Consider the following 27630-nt stretch of genomic DNA (forward strand, 5'->3'; position numbering starts at 1 on the left):
TCAGTTCCAAATCTTGAGGAAACTGTCCCAGGAGCCAGTGGCAACAGCCATGCCGTCCGCCGTCACCCCCAGGCAGCTCACTCTGTTGTCGTGGCCAGAAAGGATTCCTGTGGCAGGAAAGAAGAGGGGTCAGGCAGTGCAGGGGATCCTGTGAGAGGTGACAGGGTGGCCCTGCTGAGGGGACACGTGGCACCATGCGTGGCCCTGTCTGCTCCTGCAGACCTCTGACAGTCGGTACGTGGAGAATAGGGGCAAATGTGCCAAGGAACTTTTGTGTGTAGCGTACAACCGCCAGCCAAGGAGTTCTTGGGAAGGTAAGGCCAGCTGAAACTCATACAACTGCTTCCACCCTGGTCAGCTGAAACTCATACAACTGCTTCCACCCCGGCCAGCTGAATCCTCATGCAACTGCTCTCACCCTGGAGTGACGGTAAGACTAAGATAGGATGGGGTCCTTAGTAAGGCTGAGAAACAGCAGTGCCGTTGGTAGGCTGTGTTTCATGACTTTTCAGAAGGTAAGGGCTGCATCTGAAAGAAAAGTCTGTTCTGTGTAAGAGCATCACAGACTACCCAAAGTTGTTGGATGGAAGCCCAGGTGCAGGCTTGGCTTGGTGCCTGGCCACCAAGTGGCACTGTGAGTACCTGGAACTGGCAGACTATGAGGAAATAGGATATTCCATTGGTGGTTGTGAGCAGTTTCAGCTAACGGGAACCCTCTTGTCCCCCTCGATCAATGTTGTTTAAAGGCTTGACTTCCTTAACATTAAAAACACTATCTCTTGTAGGCCAGTGAGGGTTGTCCTAGTTCTGGTGTGCTCCCTAAGCACGAGGGAGCTCTGCTGCGTTTCAGTCAGGACAGGATGTCTTCCTATGTTTAGGAAAAATAAGTGCCTCATTATCCCTGAGGCAGGGCCAGGAGGCCTTGCAGGGAGGGACAGCGGTGCCTCGAGGAGCCACTCACCCACACGCTCTGCTTTCAGGGAGTCCCAGATGTTGCAGTTGAAGTCGTCGTAGCCGGCAAAGAGGAGGCGGCCGCTGCGGGAGAGGGCGATGGAGGTGATGCCGCAGATGATGGTCTCGTGGGAGTACATGATCAGCTCCTGGTCCGCCCGCAGGTCGAAGAGGCGGCACGTGGCGTCGTCGGAGCCCGTGCAGATGGCCTCGCCGTTAGGGAAGAACTGGGGAGGGCGCACACCGTGGTTGAATGAGGTTTTCCTCAGATCCCGCTGGAATTCCTCAACTCGTCACCCCCCACCCCCCCTGCTAACCACCAGGAAGACACAGAGGCAGGAAAACCTGGTGGGACCAGACACTGGATCATAAAATTTGAGTCTGCTGAAGGGGGAAGGCTGATACTTCTCTTAAGGCTTAATAAACCCCTTCCACTCCAAGAAAACAAATGGCCTAAGCTGTTGCAAGATATCTCAGTGCTTGAGGAAGGATTATTTTAACTCCAGCTGTTAGGTTGGGCCTTGACAAGTGTCCACCCATTATCCCCCAGCTGAGGTCTGACTTCCATGATTTTGGCTACCAGAGCCTTCCTCTGTCTGATCCTCAGATCCCAGCTTTCTCATGCATGCTCATTTTCTGTGGTCTTGCTCTCAGGAGTAAATAAAGGGCTCCTCAGGAGCAGGCATGGCAGAAAACCTGGGGCTGGCAAGGAAGCTATGGGGCAACTGAGAAAGGTTTCACTAATTGATGTCAGCGGAGGGTGGTTTGAGCAGCAGGCTGCAGGAAGCTGGCATTTGGTTAGCTACAAGGAATAGTCTGCCATGCATCTTGTCCTGCCATCTCTGCAGCTCTGAGGGAGGTGCTTCCTCCCAAATGTCTGAGCTGCCTCCCATGAAAATTTAATCTTCAGAAGATTTCCCTGTGATCCCAAGTCCCCACCTCTTCATCTGGAGCTGACCTCAGCTGAGTTAGGTGTTCCTGCTGCCTCACTTGAGTCTTGTGCCAGGGCTGCTGGAGCATGCCTGAACCACAGCCCCCAACAGCTGTTGTGAGCAAAGCTGGACCAGCACCTGTGTCAGGGTGCTCAGCTCCACAGACCACGGCGTACTGCCTGTCCAAGACTCGGGTGCTTTGGTGCCTGGGGAGAACCCTCCTCCAAACTTCAGTGAACTTGGGCACTCCCTGCTTCAGGCTGGATCACGGGGCCAAGGTCTAAGAGCCCTGTTACCCTGCTGACTGTGACAGCTTCTTTCAACCTTGTCCCAGGGCTGTTGTGGAGCTGTTCCACCCCGCATTCTCCTCCCCAGCCCCGCGCGGAGCGCATACGTACGGAGATGGCGTTGATGTCGGACTCGTGCCCGGAGAAGGTCTGGCGGCAGGAGCCCTCCCGCACGTCCCACAGTTTGGCAGTAGCATCACAAGCCCCGGAGATGAAGAGTTTGAAGTCAGGGGAGACGGCCAAGCTCATGCAGTCTCCAGTGTGGCCAATGAACACGGTCTTCTGCTGCCCCGTCTCGATGTCCCAGAGCGCGCTGGGGGGGAGAGAGGGAGGAAGAGGAGAGGAGGTCTCGGAGCCAGCCCAGGCAGAGCAGACCCACAGGCAGGCTGAAGAGCTGTGCCACTCACAAACAAAAGGAGGGAAGCCGTGGCATAGTAAAATGGGTGAGAGAATCCCTGGAGTCAGCTGTATACAACAGGAGATATCTTCACAGCTGTTGTTGGCAATACCTTTGCCAAAACAGAGTTAGACTAAGGCTGGGGGTGTGTGAAGTTTGGCATATAAGTGTAACAGCTGAAGGGAATACTGAGAGACAGTAAGAGGGACACAAACAGCAAAAAAATAGCAAACAGCTGAAAAAGGTCTTCCGTGTCCATGCTTGTAAGATGCAAACCTCTTGTTCAGCGGGATCCCACAACACAGCCCGGCAAACAAACCCCGTGTAACCCTGATCTCTGATGGGAATGCCACATTTCCTTGGTCAAAAGGTTCTTCCAAAGCAGGTTTTGGGATGGGGTGGGGTGAATAAAGACTCAGGACTGTTCAGAGTCACAGCACAGTGAGCCCTGAGGACCAGGAACCAAAGGATCAAGGCACTGCCTCTGCAGTGTCCCTTGCACAGAGGGCAGGACTTGAGAAGTGGAGAACGTGTGCGTGCTCCACATAAAATTAAAACTCCTTCTGTCCAGGTATAAATGACACTGTTCTCTGTGAGAACTGTTGACATGGTCTCTACTGCTTGACCTGGCCTCAGCTGAGAAAAGAAGCCTCTGTTCTGCCAAGGGAGGAAGAATAGATCAGGCTTCCTCAGGTGCTCCATGTGGTCTCCCTGTGTCGGAGCAGTTCCTCCTTAGATAGTGGAGGGCTGAAGAGTACAAGGACTGCACTTGCTGCTGTGCTAAGAGCAGAGATCATGTCACTAGGATGCAGGAGGGAGCACTCACCACGTGGTATCTCCAGAGCTAGTCACAATATTGTTGTCATCAAGAAATCGGCAGCAGGAGAGGTATCCTGGGAAGCGGGAACAAGCAGATATGAGAAAAGGGGCAGGGATAGAAGGGTGAAGTTTGGAAGCAGGGGGCACCCAGTTGCACACACCTGTATGGGCTGAGAGCTCCCTGCTCACTTTGACGTTGCCCTCCCGAGACTTGAGGCTGTAGATGGAGCACATGTTGTCAAGGCCTCCGCAGGCCACAAAATTGCCGGAGGGGGCATAGGCACAGGTCATGACCCAGGAAGAACGCAAAGGGATGGCATGAACCTGGGAGGACCAGAAACCATGTCAGGGCTCTTGGCAGCAGGGAGAAAGGCTAAGGACAGCACTCCAGCATCCTGGTTTGCAGCCACCTGGCTCCTACCTTGTTAGTTGTGTATGTGTCCCACACAATCAGTTTCCCATCTTGTGAGGCACTGACCATAAGTCTGTAAGACAGGAACAAGATCGTGTTAGTGGCTTTCTTCCCGTCAGAGCCTTCCTGCCCCTCACACCCACGTGCCGTCCTGCACCCAGCAGGTCAGCAGCAGCGCTCTCACTTGGAGTCTGTGGACCAGTGCAAGGCATAGATCTTGGCCAGGTGTCCCCGCAGGGTCCTTCGGGTCCGCATCTGGATGCGTCCAACGACCTCCATTCCAGACACAATCTAAAGAAATAGTGGCAGGGGAGAAAGAATTTATCTTGGACTACCAGGAGCTTTACTGCTTCCCACATCTCTGCCTCCTAAGTCCTTCCTGACTGGACAAAAGCCCCTAGAGTGGTGCTAGCTTGCCCAGGCAGCCCTGTCCCTTACCTGAGCAAGCGTTGTGTCTGCACAGGCTTTCCGGGCATCCTGGAGAAGAGACAACAGCAGATGAGACAGACTGAAAACATGTGGGGAAGGCAAAGTGAAATTTGGGGTCATTGTCTGAGGGCTACTAGAAGTAAGAACTGTGGCTTTGCTGTGTTTGGATTGTGGCCAGCACAGGGGGATCTTTGTCTGTGACTAGGGCACCTTGACACCAGTCAGTTGTCAGGGAGGTGAGCCAAAATTTGCTCAGCATCCTGTTCGCTGCGCTACTCCCTTTCCATAGACCCTCCCACCTGACAGAACTTCAGTGGTCTCACAGACAGAGGAGATCCTGGGGATTCACTACACTCTTGGGACCCCTGTCCCCGTTTCTCTCCCTTCCCCCCACCATGGTGGGAAGATCTCCATTAGCATTTAAAGGGCTGTGGAGAGCTGCAGAGGGCTCCAAGAATGTAGATGGAGAAAGCCCAACTCTAGCTTGTGGCTGAAGAGGAAATTTTGGGCATGCAGTGGGGTGGGTAGACACGGTCTCAGCAGCTTCATGACTGTTGCCAGCATTACCGCAATCTGCTTCTTCAGCTGCTCAGCCTCCTGCTTCATCTGTTCCATTTCCCCCATCTTTCTGACCTAGGGGTGGCTCCTCCACGTGGGGCAGCCTGGATTCTGGGGAGACATCAAAGGAGAGAGGTGTGAGTTAGATAGGACACCAATGTGACTGCTCAGTTACAGAAATGTAGATATTCTGACAAAGGATTGGTGACCATTTCTTGGATGAATACTCAGTAATGTCATGCTGTATCTGGCCACAGCCCTTAGCATTTGGGAAGAATGTGCTGGGCCTGATCAAAGGTCCATTTTGTCTTGGATCCTGCTTGCACATACCCATACGGAAGCTAAAGAACTCCAGAGCCTCTTGCTGACGTTCTGGCCACACTTGTCCACTCATTTTTAACCTCTCCATTCCAAGCCCTGGGTCTCTTCATCAGCTTCTCCCTGTTCATGGTCAAGCTGTCCATCTCAGTTCCAGGAGAAGAAACTTGATGGGGGCAGCCCATTGGCTATTTCCTACTGTTTGTCCTCAGCAAAGCCTCACCAGGCAGGACTGACCAACTCACTGACCACCCGTGAAATCTGTGGGGCTGCTGAGGTGCTCTCTCAGGGTTCCCTTCCAGTTTCACATCAAAAACCAAATCAAACCAAACCAAAACAAACCAACCAAGCAAAAAACCAAACCAAAATAAAATAAAAAGAAAGGCTGATGCCTGGGGAAGGATCTAAGAATAGCATAAGCCGATAGGGGTACATCTCCTACTTGCCCAGCCCCAGCTTTTCACTGACGTCCAAAGCTAGAGCAGCATTACTGTATGCAAGTCCGTGATGTTCTTTTCTTCTGTGCATTTGTCCACACCATTTTTGTGCCCATGCCAAGTTCAACGTCCTCAGTACCCCATGGTGATGACTTCCACAGCTGGGTGGCAGGCTCTGCAAAGTTTCTGCTTCCATCACTTCCCAGTGGCACTGGTTCCACTTGACAGTAGCTGAGTTGGAAGAATCAGCAAAGAACTGGTCTCTATTCACCACTGCATCACTCAGTATTTCATACATCTTTGTCATACCCATCCCTTTTCCAGACTGCAGAGCAAACTTAGTCATTCCTCCCATGTAAGCTGTTACATCCTATTATCTCTGCTGTTCTTTGAGCTTTTTTTCAGTTGTTTACAGAGCAGAGATGATATGTGTTTGCAGGGAGAGCAGGGAGCCAGAATTGTAATCCATATTCAAGATGCAGGTGCACTGTATCATTATACAGCATCTCTGTTTTGTTCTCTCTTTCTTGTTATGTGCACTTAAATCTTCACCAGCGATTCTAGCATCTCCCACTTTTGTAGACAAACGTAATCGTTAATTCCTCCAACACTTCACCTGGACAGATGTGAGTGTCCAGATGTGCTCTAGGTGTTGCCCAAGAAATGTTCCAGCAGCATCTGCAGAATTCCTCCCAGTTCCTGTGGGTCACATCACTTCCATCCCTGTTGCCTGAAGGCCTCATTTCCTCTGGTTGGCGAGGCTTTGGGTCCTTCCGTGCCAGACTTGCTCTCTTGCTGTGGGCAAGCACATCCACGCAGCTGCCAAGTCCCACCTGTGCTTGCTGCTTTGTAGAGCACTTTGAGTTTCCTTTAAGAATTCCTTCCCTTGAATGTCTCCACGGCTTTCCTTTGATCCCCCAGGCACGGTATTTGCTTGTTCAATGATTCCTGAGGCATGGCTTTGAGTGCAGGAAAGAGAAGGAGACACAGGTTTCCCCTAGCTCCTGGGAGGCTATCCCAGCAGGAAGCTATTTCAGGATATACTTTGCAGAGAGAGACTTGTGCCTGCTGCCTGCAAGGCTGGATAGAGGCACAGCGCTGCTGATGGCTCCCTGCTCGCTGCCCATGCACGGGATGGGGCTGCCAGCCCCAGGAAATGGTGAGGGAGCAGGAGGGCAGCACTGTCAGGGCCCGGTGGAACATGCCACAGCCATGGCCTGGGGCTGCCAGCCTCAGACAGGAACAGACCAGCACCTGAGCTGGGCCCATTCCACTGGTTTTCCTTCTCTCATTCCAACAGAGCAGAGATGACGGGGCTCCTCCCAGCAAGGATGCACAGCTGCACCTCATTGAGTGATCCTGGCCATGAAAGCCCACCTCCATGCACTTCCCCTCCTTTGGGAAAGGGCTGGCATTCCACTCCACCTCCCAGCTGACTGACAGAGCAGGGAGATGCTGGGGAAGGCCTTGCAGCTCTCAGTCAGAGGCTGCACATCCTCCTTATGCGGGGGTGTTTGCCCCTCGCTTTCAGCGTACAGTCAGGCTGCAAGGCTCCATCCAGCTCTGGTCACAGCCTGCAGCACACCAAGCGGCACACCTGAACTTCCAGCCACCCTGTGCAGCCAACCCTACCACTGTGGCCCACACTTTGCCCTTCTCCAGCGTTCCTTAGGACTGACCCATCGATCCTAAGCATTGGATTGCCTTTTCCTGCTAGGCGACCTCCTCCCTCTGACTCTCCCTCCAGCCTGTTTTGCTTGGTTCCCAAGTTCTTCAGGCTGTTATTTCATACACCTTTGGCTCTCTGAGATCACTGTCCACCCACCTGCCCTAATTTTTATTTGCAGACTTCTGGTTTTGCCCACCCCAACCTGCACAGAGGAGGGAACCTTGTTCTCCCTTCCTTCCAATTTCTGCTCCCGGTGAAGCTGGCTGTACAAGTCCTCCTCATTACCCATCGGATCCCAGTCTTCCTTTCATTACTCCTGCTTTTTCACTACTCTCTTCCCTTCTCTGGTTGTTTCTCAACTCTGGCACTAGCAAGGGAATGCCAGTTCACTTCTCTGTAAAGCTGCATGACCAGATGAGGGGCTTTCAGAGCCATAGGCAGATCAAACAGCAGGGGCAGGATGTCGAGGACGGATAAAAAGGGCTAAATATAGAGAAGGTGCAGCTCAGGACTGTGTCCGAACCTTTAAATCCCTCTGAGGGAACACTCTAAATGAAGTTGGGAATTGTTCTCAGCCTCAGAAGGACAAGGAGCCACAGATGAGTGATAAGAATAGCTCCATGTCGCCTGTCGCTTCCATCCGTCACGTCCCAGTGCAATTTGTGGAGAGTGAGTTGTCCCCAGCCTAGTGCAGCTGCCTCCCAGGAGGAGCAGGGCAGGTGTGCAAAAGAGCAGCTCGTTATGGTCATGTAAATTTAGGGCAGGAAATGGGAGGAACAAAATGGGGGAAGAACAAAGGAAAGGGAAATGAGTTTGGCCAAAGCATGCTCCTGCCTTGACCAGCAGGACCTTAGGGACACACATTTCTAGCGGATCTAAGGATCAGCTCACTGTTGCTCATGGTGGTTGCCCAGGCTAGTTTTAATAGGAAAGGCTTCTAAATGGTGCACACTTGGTGCTTTCTGGAAGTAAGGGCTCTTTCAGATGAATGCTAAGCAGTAGAGGAAACCAGGTCCTTAGGTACCTTTGAAAGAAACACTTCACCGCTCTCAGCACAGCTACTGACAGGAGGACCTTGGCACCAGCACTCTTCCAGAGTTTTGCCTCCTGCAGGCACCAGCAGGAGCAAACAGGGCACAGCCAGAGCCTGGGCTTGGCTGGCTCATGCCAGCCCTGTTCTGAGCTCTGCCTTAGCTGTGCTCATCCAGTTCACAGCTCTTGGCTTTGGAAATCACATTTCGTTTCTTCTGCTCTCCAACATGACCGTTCTTTCCCCTCCTGCCTTTTCTAACAAATTTCTTGCTGCAGCACTCCTGTCTGTGGGCAACCAAACCCATCCTGACTCCTTTGGTGCCTGCTCATAGCAGATCAAATGCCTCTGCTGTGGTGCAAGATGGAGGGGGACCTGGAATCATCCATCTCCTGCCTTTTGCTGCCACACCCTGACTTTCCAGAGCAGTGGCCCTATCTCTTGCACGATGCCATGGAGGTGGCCCAGCTTGCTCCCTGGGAGCTGTCCCTCCGAGTCACCTGCATCACTCTCTGGTGGGAAAAAGAGGCAAGGTGAGCCCTCTTATCATCTGCTCCTGGGTAGCTCCCCCCACGCTGTGGAAGGAGTGGTTGCTCTGTGAAATGTTGGGAGGGGGCTGTGAATGGAAAAGGGAAAGGGGCAAGAAGAAGGACTCAGTGGGAACAGGCAGTGTCCCTGGGTCTCTGTGTAATCCCTGACTAGCTTTGCAGGCTCGCCCTGGTGACCCCAGGCTCCTTGCAGAGCCGGATACAGAGATGATCCCTCTCTCCTGTGATGGAGATCAAAGGTCAGGGTAAAATTACCCTGCTCTGCTCCTTGCTTTCCGAGGGCTCCTTCTCCAGCCAGAACAGCAGCCAGCTGCAGAGAGGTGTGCACGGGGTGCACTGGGAGTGCAGGGCTGTTTACAGGCAGCGAGTGCCAGGTCGCTCAGGGGAGGTGTTACCCTCCCGCTCCAGCCTGGAAACTGGTGAGATTTACCTGCCAAGTGGAGAACAAGCAACCCCATCCAGTGCAAAACCTCCTCACCACGTAAAGACACCTCAATGCTAACCCCAACTCCTTTCCACGATCTTACCCTCCCTCATCCTCTGATGGGATCAGCCCTTGTTCAAAGGCTCCCCATATAATCACTCCAAGAAACTCGGGGTCCCAATGCCAGGTCCACCAAGGTGACCTCAGGCACTGCAAGGCGGCAAACTTACCGGGATTTGTAGAGCAAGGTGGGTTGCAGTCCCCTCTGGATGGGACCCTCACAGCCTGCCTCCCTTGCTGAGAATGGCTCCTCACTGCCCAAAAGTCCCTTGTACCTCTGCAGTCTCCAGGCAGTCCCGTTTGTCCACCCAGCGAGTCCCTCGCTCCCTCTCTGCTCCTCAGCCTCTCCCAGGACTGATCTCCCCATGGGGAGCTGGAAGGCTGTGGACGGGAGGGGTTGGGGGAGGGCTGATTCCAGGAGCAGCGTCAGGCAAATTAAATCAGACACCAGAGACTTGGGGAAATCGGATTGGGACGTAATGCAAAGCAGGTGGATGGGGAGGGGTGAAAAGAGAGAGTAGCACACTGCTCCTGAAGGGAAAGAAACAATCCCAGGCGGATTTGACTCCCTCTGTTTATATCAGCAACAAACTAATAAAGTGAAGATTAGCCAGAACAGCCTAGGATTATCAGCCACCAGAGCAGAGCTTGGTGTACCTCACAGTCACAGGAACTCCTGTTTTCCCAGGGACAGCATGCCACTGGTGTCCCGGGCAGGGCGGAAAGAGGGATGATGCCAGCGGCGAGGGCCTGCAAAGGCAAAACCAATGGCAGGGCCACCACACCCTCTCTCGGCTGCAAACAGGGCTCTGGATGGGGAAAACAGAACTGGGCACAGGGGCCAGGGGTGGCAAAAGATTTGGTGGCATGCCTTTTGGCAGCCACTTTGGTGGGATGCTGCGAGGGGATTATCTTGGCCTCAATCTCTTTTAATCTCTCCCGCGGCTTTGGCCCAAGCCTGAGATAAATACCTTTTAACGGATCTCATCTGACGTCAGGAGGCCATCAGTCTAATCACCCAGGCCACCTTTGGGCAAAGCGAGCCAGGGATGTGGACACCGGCCCCTCACCCCCCAGCATGTCCCCATCACCCAGGAACCACCCAGCACTCCCCGGAATCATCGGGATGGACACGCGGGTGCTGGGATGCGACAGGCCCCTCGCCAGGGAGAGGGAATTTGAAATGCACACAACCAAACATTTCCCTGTGACCCTGGGGAGGGGATGGGAAGCAAAAAGGGTTGCCAACACAGGTTTCCCAGGCCTGCATGTTAAGAAGCGTCAGGATTCAGATTAAGGAAGGACTTCCCTGCCCATGGAGCAGGGGCCCTGTGCCAACGGTGACAAGGGGATCACTCACACACTTCTTACACCACTGGCCCTGGCTCTAAAGATTTCTTCCACTTGAACTGCACTCGGGGCCTCTGTGCACAACTCACCAAGGCTGGAGTATGTCATGACCACAGATTGATCTCTTGCTCTAATGCTTCCCAGGAAAAGGGTCACTGCTCTTTTAGATACTCCACATCCACCCCATTCAATTCCTATTTGGCTACAATATAATCCCATCTCGGGACACTAATCCCCTGGGCAGTGACAGCAGATTGTCTTTCTATCAGGGTGGAAAATGATAAACAAAATCTCTCTTCTGCTTTCAGGGACAATTTAGTGCATGGAGAGGGGAAAAAAATGAAAACAAAAAAAAAAAGGAGAGGTCTTGCTACAGGGAAACGTGAGTGTACAGTGCTTTTTCTTGAAGGCACTCCTCACCCTTTCCACATTAGCCACGTCACAGCTGACTTTCTCTCTTGCTCTCCCTTATTGGAAGTAGCTGACATCTGGGTAAATACTCTGTTATCTTTCACTGAGGGCTCAATCCCCTCCCATCATTTGTTAATTAAATTTCAATCAGAAACAAGTGTGCACGTCTCCCTGGTAATACAGACTCAAGCTCCCATCAATATCTGTGTCCAGCATTTGGCTTTTATTCTATACATTCACAGTCCCTCACCTTTCCTGCCTCAGGTAACTTAGCAAGGCTCTGCAGTTTGCAGGTGCATAGGAAATTTAAAGGCTTTAGTTTTGAGTTCCTGAATGAGACAGCCCTCACTGAAAGACTCCAGGCTCCTCCTCCCCCTGTCAGATTTAGCCCTGGATAGCCAAGAAGTTGGCACTGGGAGGAGTGGGGTGAGAAGACCCTGTCTTCTTACTTCTCAGTGAGACAAACACGGTGAGGCAGTGAAGAAAGTTCTTGGTGTCACTGACTTCCACACTGTGTCCTTCTCCCATTTTTCAGCTGCTGGGACACCACAGAGAAGAAAGCTGCAGCCCTCCCCATCACTACGGCTCTACCACACTACTACACTGCCCCAGGCCGCCGTGGTCCCGGTGCTCCCGAGACCTGCCAGGCCAGGCTGTGTGACAGTCCAGAGGGCCCCAAGCACTCAGAACTCATCTCTGGCCCGTAGCACCTTGGGGTGCTGCTTCCTGTCCAAGCCAGGCTTCTGTCTCTGATCTGCAGGCTTGGCTGCACGGCTGGGAGCACCAGGCTCTGAGGAGGATCTGCTGCTGCCATCAGCTCCCTGATGTTTGTCTCCATCAGGCTGGTCCTGCTCCGTGGTCCTCTGCTCCACCAGCTCCTCTGCCTTCACCCGTTCCTGCAGCCATGGAGACAGAAATTACGTGAATCCCCCCTGCTGGGGTCTCGACAACACACATCCACCCGACCTCTCCAGAGCCCAATCCCCCTTTGCAGGACCCATCCCAGGCTGGCCCTCCACCACACACCCTGCCCAAGGGCAACCCCCAGCTGCTGCGCTGTGCCCTGCCCCAGGGAAAGCCCAAAAGCTGTTCCTCAGTGGGATTTGATCTCCCTTGGAGGTGCTTGTATTTGTCCCTCCAGCAGCAGGGCCCCTCACCTGCTCCGCGTGCTCCGGGGAGTGCGTGTACCAGAGGGCGATGGCGCAGCGCCTCCCGCGCCTCACGGCCCACACGCCGTGCGGGTTCTCCTTGCCAGAGCTGAAGGCCACCAGCCTCCCACACTTGGGATGCACCTCGGCCTGCCAGGAGAGAGACAAGAGACTGTGAAGGCAGCAGATCCCTGCTCTGGAGTAGGCAGTCCTTCTACAGGGGTGACACTGCCTCTGGGAACGTGGGAGTGCAGAGAGCTGCTAGGCATCTACAGCCAGTCTATGAGCAAGGCAGGCCTTGGAGAGGGACAGAGAGAATCAGTGGGACAACAAAGGTCACAGACACCCACAGACTGGAAGAGCCTAGAAAATCTCAGCTAGGAAAGAGTCAAACTCTCCCCTGGCTGAGATTTGCCTCAATTTCCCTTTAGCTGTCCCTATTTGAATCTGCCACTGTACCAGCACTGGATTGTTTTTGGAGTGGTGGGATCCAATAACAACCAGTTTCTTCCTGCCCAGACTAAGCCTCGCCCTCAGTCCTCTCTCCCTCTTTTGGCCAGTCCCAGACTTACTGTGACAGTCACAGTGTCCATTTCAGTGAAGAAAAGGCCTCCACCTTGGAAGTCATCATTGAGGTAGAGAATGCCACTGTGGACAAAAAGAAAGAGTACATGTGCACGGTGAAGCTTATTCCTCCCAGGAGCTTCCCCACACCCCTTGTCACAGGTTGAAAAGCAAGCAGACCAGTTAGCAGGAGAATCCATCTGAGGGTGTTAAACACAGCAGTGCCTAGCTCAGGGGAGTCCCTGAGCTGCAAGCCACAGGAGGCTGGGAGAGTATGCCAGGGAATTAGCTCTACACACTTGTCCCGTTTTATTTTGGTTTGTTCTTAATCCCCAGCAGCATGCATCTGTGGCACTGTTGTGACAATGCCCTGGGCTTGACAGACCTTGTTTCTAACCTGTTGTTTATGCTTCAAGGCTGGGAATAATCCAACTCCTGGAAGAGGAGACCGATCAGCAAAGAAAACCATGTCTTAACAGCCAAGGAATTTCAGGGTAACATTAGAATTGGAATGATCCAAAAGGGGCCTGGTGCATGTAGGAAAGAAAATTAAAGCAAGAAACTTTAGTAAAGTTATACAAAAAGAGAAGCAATGAGGCCACTGTACAGCACAGGTGAGCCCACAGCCCAGCAGGTGAAAGAATGGACCACAAACTGCCCGGGCTCTTCTTGGTCTTCAATTAAGCTGATAGAAAACATCAGAGGAACAGCAGAGGCTCTTAGTTAATGGGACTGAGAGGAAGAAATACAAATGAACACTGTGGTTGCTGAAGCAATGTTAAGGACATAAGGGCAGTGAGAGGATTACCAGCCCTGGAACCCAGGAAGTTGTAGCTCTTCTGCCACAGGGTTTTAATAAGGCTGTGAAGGCAGAGGGGTGACATGAGTGGAGAAAAGCAAGGACAGCTCTCACACGTCCAAGGGACAGGAAGGTAGGGATAATGGCTGAAGCATAAACAGTGTTATCCTGACCTCAATAGTCTGCAGGGCTTTAGACTCCATTTCTGAGAAGGGTAATTGGAGGACAAGAAGAAAATGGAAAACAGTCTTAGAATGTAACATTGGGGTACTAAAAGCAGATTGGGCTGCCCACATAATGTTTGAAAAAACAGTGCATTTTCCAAGGAGACACTACGTGCTCCATCTCAGCAGTTTGGACTGTGGAAAAAGGACTCAGAATGGTGCCATGGGGGAAATTTCTAATGAAAAGAGAAGGTGAAGATGAGCACGAACAGCACAAGGGACCAGTGCACCGCTGGCACCCAAAGGAGCACTGTGCACCCAGAGCAGCATCACTGGAACTCGTGGGCCCCTGGGTCCAATCCTGCTCAAAATCATCACTAATGCCCATAGCACAGATTCACAGGAAAGATCCAGGAACACAGGCACTTCATTCAAAAGGACACTGCAGCAGCTCAGCCCTTAAGCTGGCTGGGCAGTCACAACCCGGGCTGCAATAGGACAGGGATATTCCCAAAAATAGCTCAGTGGCATAGACCCCCAGAAGGTATTTTACTATCCATCCAAGTGGAAGTCAGAGAACCCAGGGAGCAGTGAAGGGAACAGGACAGCTTTCTCACAAGAGGGGCAGAGATCTAACTAGCTGCAGACAAAGTCTGGTAACTTTACAATCTGGTTACACCAAGTAAACACTGGAATGCAGAGGGAAACAACTCAATGATAATGGAATTCCCCCTAAGTCCCCTATCTTCATCGTAGCTGCTTAGAGATTTCTGCTCTGGATACAGCTACCATTCAAAGAAAAGACAAGTAAAATTTCTGGATGCTCAGGGATGAGATGGCAAGTAGGAGGAATCAGCTGTAGTGAACTGACCTCATCTGGCTGCTGTGTGCAACAACTGGCATCACCATTAAACTATATCTCAAGTTCTTTCACAGAGAAGTAACAAAACCTGCCACAGGCTGGAAAAAACATAAACTCTCACGTGGAATGGAAAAACCCAACACAAAGTATTTGCAGTGAATCTTGAGAGAACAGGCACTGAAGTACACTGACTGCTCAAACGAGAGGAATCCAAGGAGCTTGACTATCCCTTTCCTGTAACTCACAGAATTCTGTGAAAGATGGAACTCGACTACAAGAAACAGCCTGTCAAAAGGGCTGGCAGCTGGCTGTAGTACTGTGGTAGACCCACAAGATAGCAGTTTGGTATCACGGCTCTAATCTGTGCAGCCTCCCAGCCTCATTCTGCTCTCGGTTAAAGCTGGCTGTGCCAAGCAAGGAGGGAAAAAGGGCAGGTCTTCCCAGCCCAGGGAAGGTGTTTCACACCTCGTTCTGAAGCTGCTGATGCAGCCTTCTGCCTGATGCTACAGTCCTCGATAGCTTAGAGCCAACCATCACCTGGTTTCTATAAGCTAAGCTCATCCTCTGATGGGGCCAGGGATGTCTTCACCTGATCTAATGCAGGTGCTCTTACCTGTAGTCCCTGTACACATAGGCAGGAGGTTCTTTCCAGCACTCTTGCCCCTCAGGATCCAAGAGACAATTGTCAGCGTGGACAGGATGACTAAGATCCATACGACCTTCCTGCTCCCCTGGAAATATACAAAAAGGAATATTGGCATTTTCAGCCTCAAGAAAGAATAAAGCAGGGAGAAAGGGATACAGTGAGAATAAAGGGAGGATAGCCTCCTGAGAGCACATGGCTGGGAGCGAGGAGACTCTCTGGGAGACAGGGACTAACAGAATGAAAGGTTCTTTACCATCTACAGCTCTGCGGCACACAAGGTGTGTGAATGAAAAATGGAGTTTCTTTCCAGGACTGAAATAGGACTCTATGATTTTCCGAGATTTCTCACTAGCCTGCAGAAGCAATTTGGCATCTCTCCACTCCACGTCCCCATTCTGGGCCAGCTAGAAATGAAAAACAAGTCTGTTACAATACTTACAAAGACACTCTAAGAAATGATACACGTACACAGCACAGGAGAAGAGACCTTTGTGAAGTCCTGTGGTCACTCAGGCAAGAAAAGAACACATTTTCTCATTCAATTATAACTCAGGAGTACAACTGTACGGAACAGCAATTATTTCCTTCTCCTTGGCCCACAAAGCCACACTTGGAAAGCTGCATCATTTTTGGTCTCCCACTACACAAGAGATACTAGGGAGACTGAAGTGAGTCTTGAATGAAGAGTCCTAAGATGGCAGGAATGTTGGAACACATGACTTAGAAAAACAGGCTCAAAGATTTGGCTTTTTCCAGTCTAGAGTAGAGAAGGCCAAAGGAACACCTAAGTACAGCCTCCTGTCACCTAAAAGAGGGTAACAGAGGAGATGGAGACAGTGTCTCCTCAGAGAGACTCACTGAAAAGAGGCAGCAGACAAAAGCTGCAGCAAGGGAAATTTTGGCTAGATATGAAGAAAAATTTCACCCTCACAAGACTGGTACAGCACCAAAAAAGGTGCCCAGAGAGGCTGGAGAATCTCCATCCTTGAAAATGTTCAGAACTTGCCTAGGCAAAGAATCGAGGGATTTCATCTAGCTTTGGAATTAGACACGCTGCAAGCTGGAGGTCAGATTAGAGATCTCAAGAGGCTCCTTTTACCTTAATTTATTCTCCAACTCTAAACTAAGCACGTCTGTAAGGCTACCTCACAGGGACAAGCAGTCCCCATACCCTTCCTCACAGAAGAGAAAGCACTTGTCAAGCCTTCCACGTACAACATCCCTGAATGTGACTGAGGAGGGAGCAGGTCAGAGGAGACCACAAGTGTTGTGAGGGAGACAACACCACCCAGAGTGCAATCCACAGAACAAAACACTCAGGTGGCAAACTTTCTTTCTGGATAATTAAGAAGACAGTAGACTCACAGATGCATTTTACCTGCACAGCCTTCAAAACAGTTAACCCTTCAAATCTCTCATGCGGGGTGTGAGGCGACCGCCTTGCCCGGTATCCATCTCCTGCTTCCCCTGCCGCCTGGAATAGAAGGATACAGATGACATGCATTAGGCTGCCAGCTCTCCTCCATGCAAACCCTACTGCCCTGCCTGCTGAGGAGGAAAGTACACACAGAGGAGTTCTCACAGGACCCTGGCCTCACCTTGGTCAGTCGGAGAAGGTCCTTACACTCAGACTCCGTCAGCACTCTGTCGAACACAACCCTCTGGGTTCCATTCATCTGCTGGGAATCCATCGTGACAGCAATACCCTCAAAAGGCAAAGCACCTGTTGAGAAGCAAGCACAGGTAGGCACGAGCAGGCTTTGGACAAGAATCCCTCAGACACCAACCCCCAGCCTGGATAAGGAAGTGGAGAGACACTCTACATTCTCAGAGAAGACAGGACAGTTCCCCAGAAGAGCCCGCTCCTCGCAGCCCCCTCACATGCTTCAGGGGAACCAGAGCACCCGCTGGGGAAGCTGGCCTACAGCGCGTGCTTCAGGAGGCAGCAGAGACTTGGGACTTGCTGGGAGAGCAGCAGGGAGCTGGGGGAAGTTGAGTGCACTGTGGATTGCAGCAGCAGAGCAGGTCCAGCCTACTGGAGTGAGGCTCTGGAGAAAAGAAGCAGGTAAACACCTCCATCAACCCTCCTTTCAATCATCTTTCATCAGCATCTTATCCAAGAATTTTCTCTGGTGAATCTTTCTGCTTTCTTCATCCCCAAAGAGAAGCACTGGATATTAGCTGATGATTTAATTTTTGATCTTTAGCCTTTTTTCCCACCCCTCTGACCTCTGGACAATGAGGAATGCCGAGGTCCTCGGGCCCTTAGAAGGCTCTGCTCTCACATGTGCCACAGCAGAGAACCACTCGGGGTCATTTTAAGCAAAGAACTCCACGACCAAGCCCTTCAAGAGGCTCTGTATCCACACAAAAGAATAGGGGACCAGCAAGAGCACGAGATTCTGCACTGCAGCCTGTATCATTCAGCCACAAACCCCTTGGACTTCCGCTTTACAGGGAAAGACTTGCCCAAGCTACATTATCTGCTTCCAGTTTCCATTTCCCAGCCCCTCCCTTCATGTCCCTTTCAGAAAAGTGTTGAGTGACGTTGGGCTGGTGGAGCTGAACCAGGTTTGGTGTAGACACTGCTGGCACACTGAACAGGGATCTGCATGTCCACAGGCTTGTCACACATTCAGGCTGTCCTCAGCTTCTCCAGCCACAGTGCCCTTTGAGTTTGCATGCCAGAGATGTACACAGTGAGATTTTGCAAGATTACACATGCATCAAAGAGGAAGAAAAGAACAGCGAGATGACTTGCTGAGCCATTCAAGTCAGTCTGCATCTACAGTAGCATTCAAATGTCTGAGGGTGGAAGACAACACTTAGCCTGAGTAAGTCTGGCTGACTGCATCCAAGACCTCCTTCAAGCTCTTTTACTCACCCCTCTTCTCCCTCTCTTCCACATCCAGAGTTTCCTGCTTGTGCTTCTCCTGATCCTCTCTCGGGAGCGAGGGAAAAAACAGAGACCAGGGCTGTCAGTACACAGAGCTATGCCCAGCCCTCCTCTGCAGCAGCATTTCACATCCTTCCCGTTCCTTTTGTGCCCATTTCTCTACATATTACTGTTCCTTGTACCACACCTACTTATACTGCAGTCCTAGCTGACATGCCAAATCTTACCTGTGTTTCTCCCTTAGGTTGTCAGGAATCAGCTCATCTGGAGTCCAAAGATCCTGTAAAGAAAAAACCACAGGTGGTTCAGTACACAACAAACCTTGCACTGCTCCTCCAGTGAGTATCAGACGAACCACTGTGGCCCACTTCTCAGGACAGACAAATTGAGTCAACACATATAGTTACAGCAGCAATTTCAAATTAACTTCAATCCTGGAGAAGAAGAAAGGCCTTAAAGATACACTTCATAAGGACTTGGGGGTCCTCCTCATCAGCATCTGATCCTTTCTGGATCACAGCCTACTAAAGTGAATTCTGACAACTGTGATTGTGAACAGTTGGTGAAACTATGGCAGGAAGACTAAAATGATACTGTTACTTACAGGGTCATTAAAACTTTCTCCCAGATGCTCCACTGCATAATAAATTAACTTCTTCTCCATCAAAGATCTCTGCACATAATGCTGAATACTCTAAGGAAGCAAAGAGACTGTCAAACAACCACCTCACAAAAGACAATCCCATCCCTGTCCAGGGCAGAAGCCTGCCCCCTCCCACTGCTGTGCACAATTAAAGCCTGTTTTTGTCCTGAAGGGACACTGACTGTGACAGACTAAACTCCAGTTTCTCCAGTCCTGGCTTTGGCACGTGTCTGCAGTGGAACACCTTCCCCTATCTGTCTCTTGGACTGTGATCCTGTCCTGTGGGACAGGGGAGGACCAACAAGGACAGGCCTGGAGTTGTACCTACCTGTCTGGCCGTGACAGCTGTGTCCTCTCCCAGCTCTGTGCGATACTGCTTCATTTTCTCCAGCATGGGCTCATCCGTGGGATAGAAGAGCAAGTAGGAAGCAGCACATTCAGCAGCCAGTGTCTGGTTCCCAACTTGTGCAGGGAGAGAAGAGAACAAACACAGATGTCCCTGAAAGACTTGAGCAGAGGATGTGTACAGGCCAGCAGCACCCAGTGTCCCTGTCGGGACCTGGCAGCTGGCCTTACAGCAAGTACACACCAGCCCCTGCCTGGCAGGGCCTCCACCCAACGATGGGAATGAACCTGGTACAGAACAGGCATGCCTTTAACACTTATTGGGAGCTGGTTTAGAAGAAACAGATTAAAAGTAAGTGTATTTTGAAAGAGAGATGGTCCCACTCCCTCATGCAACAGACAAGAAGAAGGGTCTAGCAGCGTCTTTGGGATACAAGTTTTACCAGTGGTCTGACAGAGGAAATAAGAAACAGTTGGGTCAGTGTGGGGAGGAGCAGGGGTATGGAAAAGAAGGCTGAGGGATGTGTGAAGTGACAGGGTGACAGGATGACCAGTGTCACGCCAGGCCATCAGTTCAGCAGGTAGGGCTGCCTCAGAAGGAACACCCCTGTTGAAGTGAAATGCATGTGTAGCCTCTGGGCAGGAAGTGGGAGCCTGGTCTAGAGCCATGTACTGAAAAGGAGGGAATAAAACACTCAGCAAATAGCTGAAACAAGGTCCTGAAAACATGAGGAGGGAAGACGTGGGAACAGCCTCACACCACAGAACCTGGGCAATGAGACTGAAGGAGACCACCAGGGACACCTCCCAAGGTGTCCACAGTCCTGAACAGAGGTTTTGGGAAGAGTCAGGGGGCAGATAGAAGTAGAGCTCAGGTCAGTGTGCCATTTTTCCCCACAACAAGCTGCCCTCCAGGATCAGAGGCAAAGGACAAGTGTCGGGGCGCCACAGCATAACCTGCTGGTTTGTGGCTCTGCTCACCCTGGCTGTAGGCAAACTGCAGCAAATCGAGATGAGAGGGTATGAAATCTTCTGTGGCAGAAATTCTCCCCGGCTTTGTGGCAATTTCCAGGACGCACTGCTGCCTGCACTTCAAAACCTGAATATAATGGGCTGCAAGAGAGAGGAGCAAGAAAGGCAGTAGCCCACACTTCTTCCAGAGAGGAGTGCTGGGTCATGGATGTGCCCAGTGTGGGGAGCACAGCCTTCCTACCCAACCCTCCGTGCCTCTAACACTACCTGCAATGGCTTCATACAGGCCAGGCTGCATTTCCTCCTCCTCATCCTCATCCTCCCGAGGCCCTTCACACAGGGCACGACACTCTTCCAGTGCTGACAGGGCCTCTGAGAGTGACTCCTCCAGCCTGGCCACAGCCTGCAGGTACTCATCTGCATCATAGTGCTGCACACCAGTCTCATATGCTTCCTGTGAAGGACAGATCCAGGTCCCCTCATCAGTGTGGGTGACACCAAACGATGCCCCGAGACTTCTCAGTTGCTCATAGGATGGTGCTGACATAAAGGGGCACGCCTGCTCATGCATAGTCAACCACACAGTGACAGCAAATCCCAGACTGAAGCCAAAAACCTGTCATCAAAAAGTCTCTCTGTCACACTTGCAGTGGAGTTTGTCCTCACCTGGAAGAGAAGGCTTCAGGGAGATCTCCCTGCAGCCTTTCAGACACAAAGGGGTCTGAGCGAGACTTTAGACCAAGGCCTGTAGTGACAGAACAAGGGGCAATGGTATTAAACTGAAAAAGTGTTTAGATGGAAGATAAAATATTTTTTGGACTGGAGATAAGATACTTTGATGATTAGGAGACACTGAAGCAGGTTGCCCGGAGAAGCTGTGGATGTCCCATCCCTCAAAGTGCTCCAAGGTTGGATGGCGCTTTGAGCAACCTGATCTAGTGGAAGTGTCCCTGCCTATGGCAGGGGACTTGGATTAGGTGATCATTAAAGGTTCCTTCCAGGCTAAATCTTTCTATGATTCTGTGTATGGGGGCCTGTCTCAAGCCATGGCCTTTGTGTGGGAACAGATCAGAATCCCAGACCGGTCCCTAGGGTGGAGTAAGGGCTGCTCATGCATGGCTCTGCACTGAACCCTCACCCAGTGTGGCGTGGCCTCCAGGTCCTGGAAGCTGTCTGACTTCACCCCTGACATACGCCGGTACTTCTCGATGTCCTCCCGCATTTGGAGGTGCTGGGGATTAGCCACGAAGAAGGTGTGAGCGGCAGACACGGCCTGATCCAGCTTCTTCAGCTGTGGAGAAAAGGCAGCAGTGCCTGTCATGCTCCTGCAGGTCCCTGCTATTCACACCCACCTCTCACACCCGCTGCTTCCCGGGTTCACAGAATTACAGAATCAGTCAGATTGGAAGAGGCCACAGTGGGTCATCTGCTCCAACCTCGCTGCACAAGCAGGGTCATCCTATAGCACATGGCACCAGATTGCATCCAGATGGTTTTGGAATGTCTCTGGTGAGGGAGATTCCACAACTGCTCTGAGCAATCTGTTCCAGTGCATGGTCACCCGCATAGCAAAGTTCTTCCTAATATTGCATCTAAAGGAGGAACTTATTGTGCATCACATTCTGCCTGTTGCCTCTTGTAGCGGCTGGCACCAGCGAGAAGAACCTGGCTCCATTCCCTTGGCAACCCCCTTGCAGATATTTCTGCGCATCAACAAGGTTCCCTCTCGGTTGTCTCTTCTCGAGGCTGAGGGAAAGGCGTTCACCCCCACGGCTGCCCGGCGACCCTCCAGGAGGGCCGTGCCACCCCCGTCCCTCGCCGCACATGACAGCACCCCGGGAGGTGGCAACTCCCACCCGCTGGGGCGGGCCCGCGCCCGGGGCCGGTGCCCACCTGGAAGAAGGCCACCTGCAGGTAGTTGTAGGGCTCCCTGCGCTCGAAGTCGCGGCGCACGGCGCGGCTGGCGCGGTACGCGGAGGGCGCGGGGCGCAGCCGCCGGCCCAGGCAGCGCTGCAGGCACCCGGCGCGCTGCAGCACCGGCCCGAGCAGCGCGGCCTCCCAGCGCCCGGGCCCGCCGCCGAAGGGCTCCTGGCGGGCGCAGGCGGCGCGGCAGGCGCGGCGGGCGGCCCGCAGCCCCGCGTAGCTGTGCAGGGCGCGCTGCAGCAGCTCGGCCGCCCGCGCCCAGTCCCGCGCCAGGTACGCCCGCACGCCGTCCGCGTACAGCAGGTCGAACGGCGCCAGCCGGCCCGGCGACGTGGCGGCCGCGGCGGCGGCGAGGAGGCTGAGGCACAGCAGCGAGGCCATGGCTCCGGGAGGAGAAGGCGGAGGAAGAGGAGAAGGGGTCCTGGCGGGCCCCGGGCTCGGCCCACCCCGGGGGCGGCGCCGGTCCGGGGCCGCGGTGGGCGGGAAGGCTCGGCCCAGGTCCCGCTGCGCCGGCCGAGGGCCGCCGCTGCCTCGGGGGCTCCCCGTGCTGCCGCCGCTGTGTCTGACGGGCTCCTGGTGCGAGCGGCCGCCCCAGCGAGAACCCTCCCTTTGGGGTGGGTCACCCAACGCCTCTCCTTGGAGTCCCGCTTGGACACTTCATACTCCCTTCACACGGAGAACTGCCTTGGGCATGACGGGCTACCTATCTCCCTCTGACACTGCCTCCCCTCTGACAGTGCCAAACCTTTGCCCTTGGCTGTAACTACAGCCAGCACCAGCCAGGAGGTCCATCTCCCACACACTACTCTTGCATCTCCCTGCCAAGAATTGTGTCCGGGGCAGGAACCTGCTCCAGACCTCACCACTCCCAGCTTTGCTGGTGAGGGCAGTTGAGGAGGACTTTCCCTAGAAGCCTCTGTCAGCTTTCCTGTTTGGATGAGAAGTCTGGGCCATCTGAAGTTTCACACAAAGTTTGCACTGGAATCGACAGTTTGCATTAGTGAAATAAGATGTCAAAGGTCAGGATCTTCTTGGAGAGAATTTAATTCTTTCCAAGCCTGGAGTTGCCTCAAAGCAAAACCTTTTGCTGAGCAATGTTATAAACCCGAGGCTTCTCCTGCTTAGCTCCGCATCTGAAATGGACAGAAGACCTTCCACCAAGTCTCCCATGACAACTCCTCTAAGGGCATCATTCACTTTCCTGGGCTGCTAAGCATCTGCTGCCTTTCAGAGAAACTGACAAGAAAGGATGAAGAGGGAGGAAAGGAGCCTCGCACATTCTGCATTTCCCTTCCAGAAGCCTGTGAAGCTTCATTAAACACCGGGCCAATCATTTTGTTTCTATGGAAACAAAATTATTACTAATATAGTATTTTAAAAACAGACACACGATTGACACTCCAAATATAGAATTTTAATACCATTCTGCGTCTGCCTTGTCTCTTAGGGCAGAGCGGATGCGAGGGTGGAGTTCACAAAGGGACGGGACTGGCAAGGGTGCCCAGTGGCGGTGGCAGCGGTGGATGTGTTTGTAACCTGAGAGCAGGCACAGGCTGTCTGTCCGTCCGTTGTGCTCCCTTCTGCGGATCTGTCCCACTTCTCTTTCCCCCACCAGCATGGGGTGCCATGTTTTCTGCCTGCTGGCGAGAAAGATGAGAATGCAAATTAGTGACTGGGTCCCGGGACAAAGGGAACGCTTGAAGTTTTATTTAAAAACTGTGATGGCACTGAATGTTTTTGATGCTGTCTCTCATAGTTTGGGGTCCTGGAAGGTCTGTGGCTCGCAGGCCTCTGGGGTCCTTTCACATGGCACCTGCTCTCCGTCCTGCAGATGCCAGACTTCATTGCCAAGCACGGAGCAGCGCCGTGGCCGGTCGGAATTCTCCTCCTCCCTGCTGCCGAGGGAGAGGCGGCGGTCGCGGCGTGATGCGAGCAGGAGACGGGAGTGCCGTGGGCTGCAGGCTGGGGTGGGCTGTGGCGTCTCGTCGATGAACGTGGTGATCTCATCTCGGAAGAAGCAGGCGCTGGAGCTGGAGCCCCGGGGCAACAGCCCCCCCTCCAAAAACTGCCGTAGGGTCGTCAGCTCATCTTCTGGGGGCCGCCGGCGGTGCTGGTAGTCATGCAGCTGGGGAGGCAAGAAACCAGGGCCCCCAGGCTTGCGGGGGGTGGAGATGCGGATGTCGTCAGATGAAGACCACTTGTGTAGGAAGGATGGAGCAGAGCGGTGGGCGGAGAAGATGTTAGTCTCATCATGTGACATTCTCCGTGAGATAGGGACCTGGAAAACAGAGAAGGGGGCAGGTGATGGAAGACTTGAAGAGTCAGAACAGGAAGGGAGTAGCTGAGGTTCTCAGAGAAGAGTCGAGAGGACACAAAGGCGTGGGAACCTGACAGAGAAGGAAGTGGGTTGTGGGGCTGCCCCGCTAGCTCTTGGCTCACCTGCAGGTAATGCACCTTGTCCTGGGGCAACAACATGTGGTGCATGGGCAGCAGCTTGATGTCCCGAGAGTCCCGCTTCGCAGCTGCGGCACCGTTCGCATCGAATCTCACTTTGCAGATCCTGCCATCTCCATAATCATCACACACACCATCTGTTGGCAAAGACAAGAACGGCAGTCAACACTTTTCAGTCAGAAGAGGAGCATTATCAGGGCACCTGGACACCATCCTAATGCTTATCTGACTTGTGCTGCCCTACTTGCAGCCCTCAGGGCTCACCTCTGAACAAGGACCTTGTCTTTCTGCTTGCAGCAGCACTAAAGCACCCAGACAGTGCCCTATTTCTTCTGTCTTACTTTTGAATCGCTCACTGCCAGGTCCTGGACCCTTGAATGAGAGAGTTGGGCTGAGGCCCAGCATGTCACTTTGGTTGTGGTTTGGCAGCCACACACAGTGTATCTATGCTTGCAACTAGTGAGGAGGATGTTGCACTAATGCTTCCTGGATGCTAGTCCTAAGGCTGCGAGCAGGCAGAGCCCTCCACAGAATAAATTTTCTTGTGGTTGCTGACTTCAAGCTGTAACATGAATGTCACTGAGCCACCCGCAACACCACAAGATCCTTTTCCCAAAGACTCCCCCTCCTTCCTCTGTAGTCTTTTGGGGAGGTTGGTTAGTGAAGAGAGGTGACTGTGGGTTGGTGAGGAGCTTACCATCCTCCGTGTCTTCCTCAGACATGATAGCCACACACTGCTCCCACACCGTGCGGAGATCTGCTCGGTAGCGCTCGCAGGACCAGATGAAAGAGGGCAGCAGCAAGGTCTGCACCATGGAACACCAGAGCACAGCCAGAACCATCCAGGTGGGGGCCGTATCATAGCGCAGGCTGAAAAAGCTCACGACCTTTAAGGTAAGAAAAAGCAACAAGGCCAAGGAGACAGAAGTAGGGATCAAGGGAGAAAGGTAACACGAATCAATTCTGTAGTGGAACATAATCTGTCTCTAAAGGATTTACCAAGTAATTATCCTGTGTCCCTTTGAAAACCTGCTCCTGGGGTCTTGCCCCAGGTTTGCTGGACCATATTCCAAGCTGTCATATCTCTAACATGAGACCTGGTGCTAGCATCCCTTCTTCCTGTGCTCATTACCAGCTGGAGCTAAATAGGTGCTAACAAAGGACACAGCCGCTGGGGAAAAAAATAATCTGTGACTCAGCCTCTCCCTTTTTAAGGGTTCTTTTTGAGAACTTCTACAGCTCTCCAATTTTGCACAGAATCGACCAGCTAGCCAAAACCTGAATGCTGCCTACAGCCACACAACCAGAAGGAAAAAGACAACTGGATGCATCAGCTGTTAAAGCTGGTGTTTCAGTTCTCTAGAAGCAAACAGGAGAAATAGAAAACTCATTGTTTTTACAAGTAAGTTTGCAGAATAATTTCCTCTCCGCTTAGCCACTTAAAACTTGCACAGTGGTTTTAGCTGTGTGGTGTGTATTCCCCAGGCTTAGATTTAAGAAAATGCTGCTGCAGAAGGATGAGAGAATTACTGCAATCTTTTTAAAACCACCGCTCAGAATAACACAGATTCAGATGCGGCAGTTCTGCGGCTGGTGGGACAGGAGAGATCCTTCTCTAAAACTTGAGAGAAAAGCAAATCTGCTTTAACTGCAGACTCTGAAGGCAAAGGGAGAACTGGACGCTTACCAAGATAGGCACCCCAGTGAGCGTGTCATACAGGAAGACAATGGCGCTTATGAGGTTGGTCATCTGCAAGGAGGTCTTGGCTGACTCGGAGCCATCCAGGGAAGACCTCCTTTTGCCTCGTACATCCTCCACCACAATGGCTGGCACATTGAAAGTGGCGTGTGCTGATGAAGAGCAGGATGACGCTTCTTCTGCCCTCTGATGGTGGCACCGCCGGCGTCTCCTGTGTGCCCACAGGGTTTGGTAGAAGGTGATACCCACGCACACCAAGCCCATGACGATTCCTCCGAGCAGCAGGAGGCTAAAGCAGACACCGAAGCCCAGCCCTATTTTGCTGACAATGAACTGGCAGCCACGGGCGTAGTAGCGCTCGCCGTTGTTGTGCCAGCCGATGGAGGGCAGGGTGGAGAGGATGAACGACACCATCCAGATGCCCATGACTGCGTGCAGAGCCTGCTTCTTGGCATTGCTCAGGCGGTAGTTGACCGGCCACCTCACCATCCACATGCGGTGGTAGGAGAGGGAGGCCACTGTGAAGCAGGTGGCCAGCGCCAGGGTGTAGTAGGTGGAGACAAACACCTTGCAGATGCTTTCGTTCCAGTCGTAGTCGGAGGACTCGCGCCGCAGCTGCACCACGGCATAGGTGGTGAGGGGTACTGCTGCCATAAGGATGTGTGTGCCAGCAAGGAAGCATAGCAGCAGCTCCAGAGGCTTGTGTTTCTGTTGTTTGGCCGTGATGCTGAGGATAATCCAAGAGTTGGCCAACAGAGCTAACATCCCACATGCCAGCCACCACAGTGAGTTGTTGTGCAAGGTGGACTCTGATTCAGAGTCCCCCATGCTGCCAACCCTGCTAGACTGCACCCTGCCTCTGCTGCTGGTATATTGTAAGAGGGTGAGTGGGACTCGGCACTGGGGGAGCCACGTCTCTCCTCATCTGCTGCTGCAATGTGAGTTGTTTACACGCTGGAAGGGTTTCTCAAGGCATTGCCACCAGGTGCCAGGCAGAACAGCCGTCAACTCTGTCTCGCTTCCAGTGTTCCCTTTCCCTCCTATTTGATTATATTTCTTCCCCTTGTTCTAACTTTTTCATCTGTTTTTTTCCCTTGTTCTCTTTCTTTTTCTTTCTTCCACCTGTTTCTCTCTCATGAACACTTGCCAGTGCTTCTTCCCTCACTCACTTGGACTCACTTTTTTTTTTTCCTCCCCATCTATTACATCACTCTCTTCCACTCTTCTCCCAGATAAAAAGCTCTCCTTACTTCATGTGCCCACCAGACACCTTCTGACTCAGAGGCCACCTTCTGCTGGGACTGGTGAAGGCCACACACAAACAGGGACTTCTAGGGACTCCAAACAGTTTGGCAGAAGCAAGTACCTGCTTCCCAGTGTCCTAGGGAATGAGGATCTAGGCAAGAGTTTCAGAGATGACAGGAAAAAGAGCAGAGGTCCCGAAGAAAAAGTGAGGGTGGTGCATACACTGAGTGTAATTCCC

The 27630-nt window shown here is 52.5% G+C and overlaps 3 protein-coding genes across 4 annotated transcripts; all 3 read right to left on the reverse strand.

Annotated features, from left to right (window-relative positions):
* Positions 1-4851, reverse strand: GNB3 (G protein subunit beta 3; the record flags this gene model as incomplete). Of its 2 annotated transcripts, none has more annotated exons than XM_084201330.1 (9): positions 1-107; positions 962-1178; positions 2282-2483; positions 3397-3460; positions 3548-3710; positions 3808-3871; positions 3983-4089; positions 4237-4275; positions 4795-4851. In XM_084201330.1, the coding sequence occupies 9 exons, from the start codon at positions 4849-4851 to the stop codon at positions 1-3; spliced, it is 1020 nt and encodes a 339-aa protein (XP_084057456.1). The 2 variants fall into 2 exon arrangements, with proteins under 2 accessions (XP_084057456.1, XP_084057455.1); XM_084201329.1 differs by having other exon boundaries at positions 3394-3460.
* Positions 4852-10785: 5934 nt separating this feature from the next.
* Positions 10786-22375, reverse strand: P3H3 (prolyl 3-hydroxylase 3; the record flags this gene model as incomplete). Its single annotated transcript, XM_084201326.1, has 15 exons — positions 10786-11928; positions 12190-12330; positions 12753-12828; positions 15183-15300; positions 15469-15619; positions 16594-16689; positions 16814-16938; positions 18100-18158; positions 18339-18391; positions 18716-18805; positions 19083-19216; positions 20081-20212; positions 20339-20525; positions 21210-21362; positions 21965-22375. 15 exons carry the CDS (start codon positions 22373-22375, stop codon positions 11716-11718), a joined length of 2139 nt encoding a protein of 712 aa, XP_084057452.1. The 3' UTR covers positions 10786-11715.
* A 1346-nt stretch (positions 22376-23721) lies between these two features.
* GPR162 (G protein-coupled receptor 162) lies at positions 23722-26975 on the reverse strand (the record flags this gene model as incomplete). The annotated part of the gene is made up of 4 exons (XM_084226097.1): positions 23722-24272; positions 24434-24585; positions 25146-25335; positions 26136-26975. The coding sequence occupies 4 exons, from the start codon at positions 26973-26975 to the stop codon at positions 23745-23747; spliced, it is 1710 nt and encodes a 569-aa protein (XP_084082223.1). The 3' UTR covers positions 23722-23744.
* Positions 26976-27630: the final 655 nt, after the last annotated feature.

The sequence above is a fragment of the Fringilla coelebs genome (genome assembly GCF_963513975.1).
Source record: "Fringilla coelebs genome assembly, chromosome: 2".
NCBI lineage: Eukaryota > Metazoa > Chordata > Aves > Passeriformes > Fringillidae > Fringilla > Fringilla coelebs.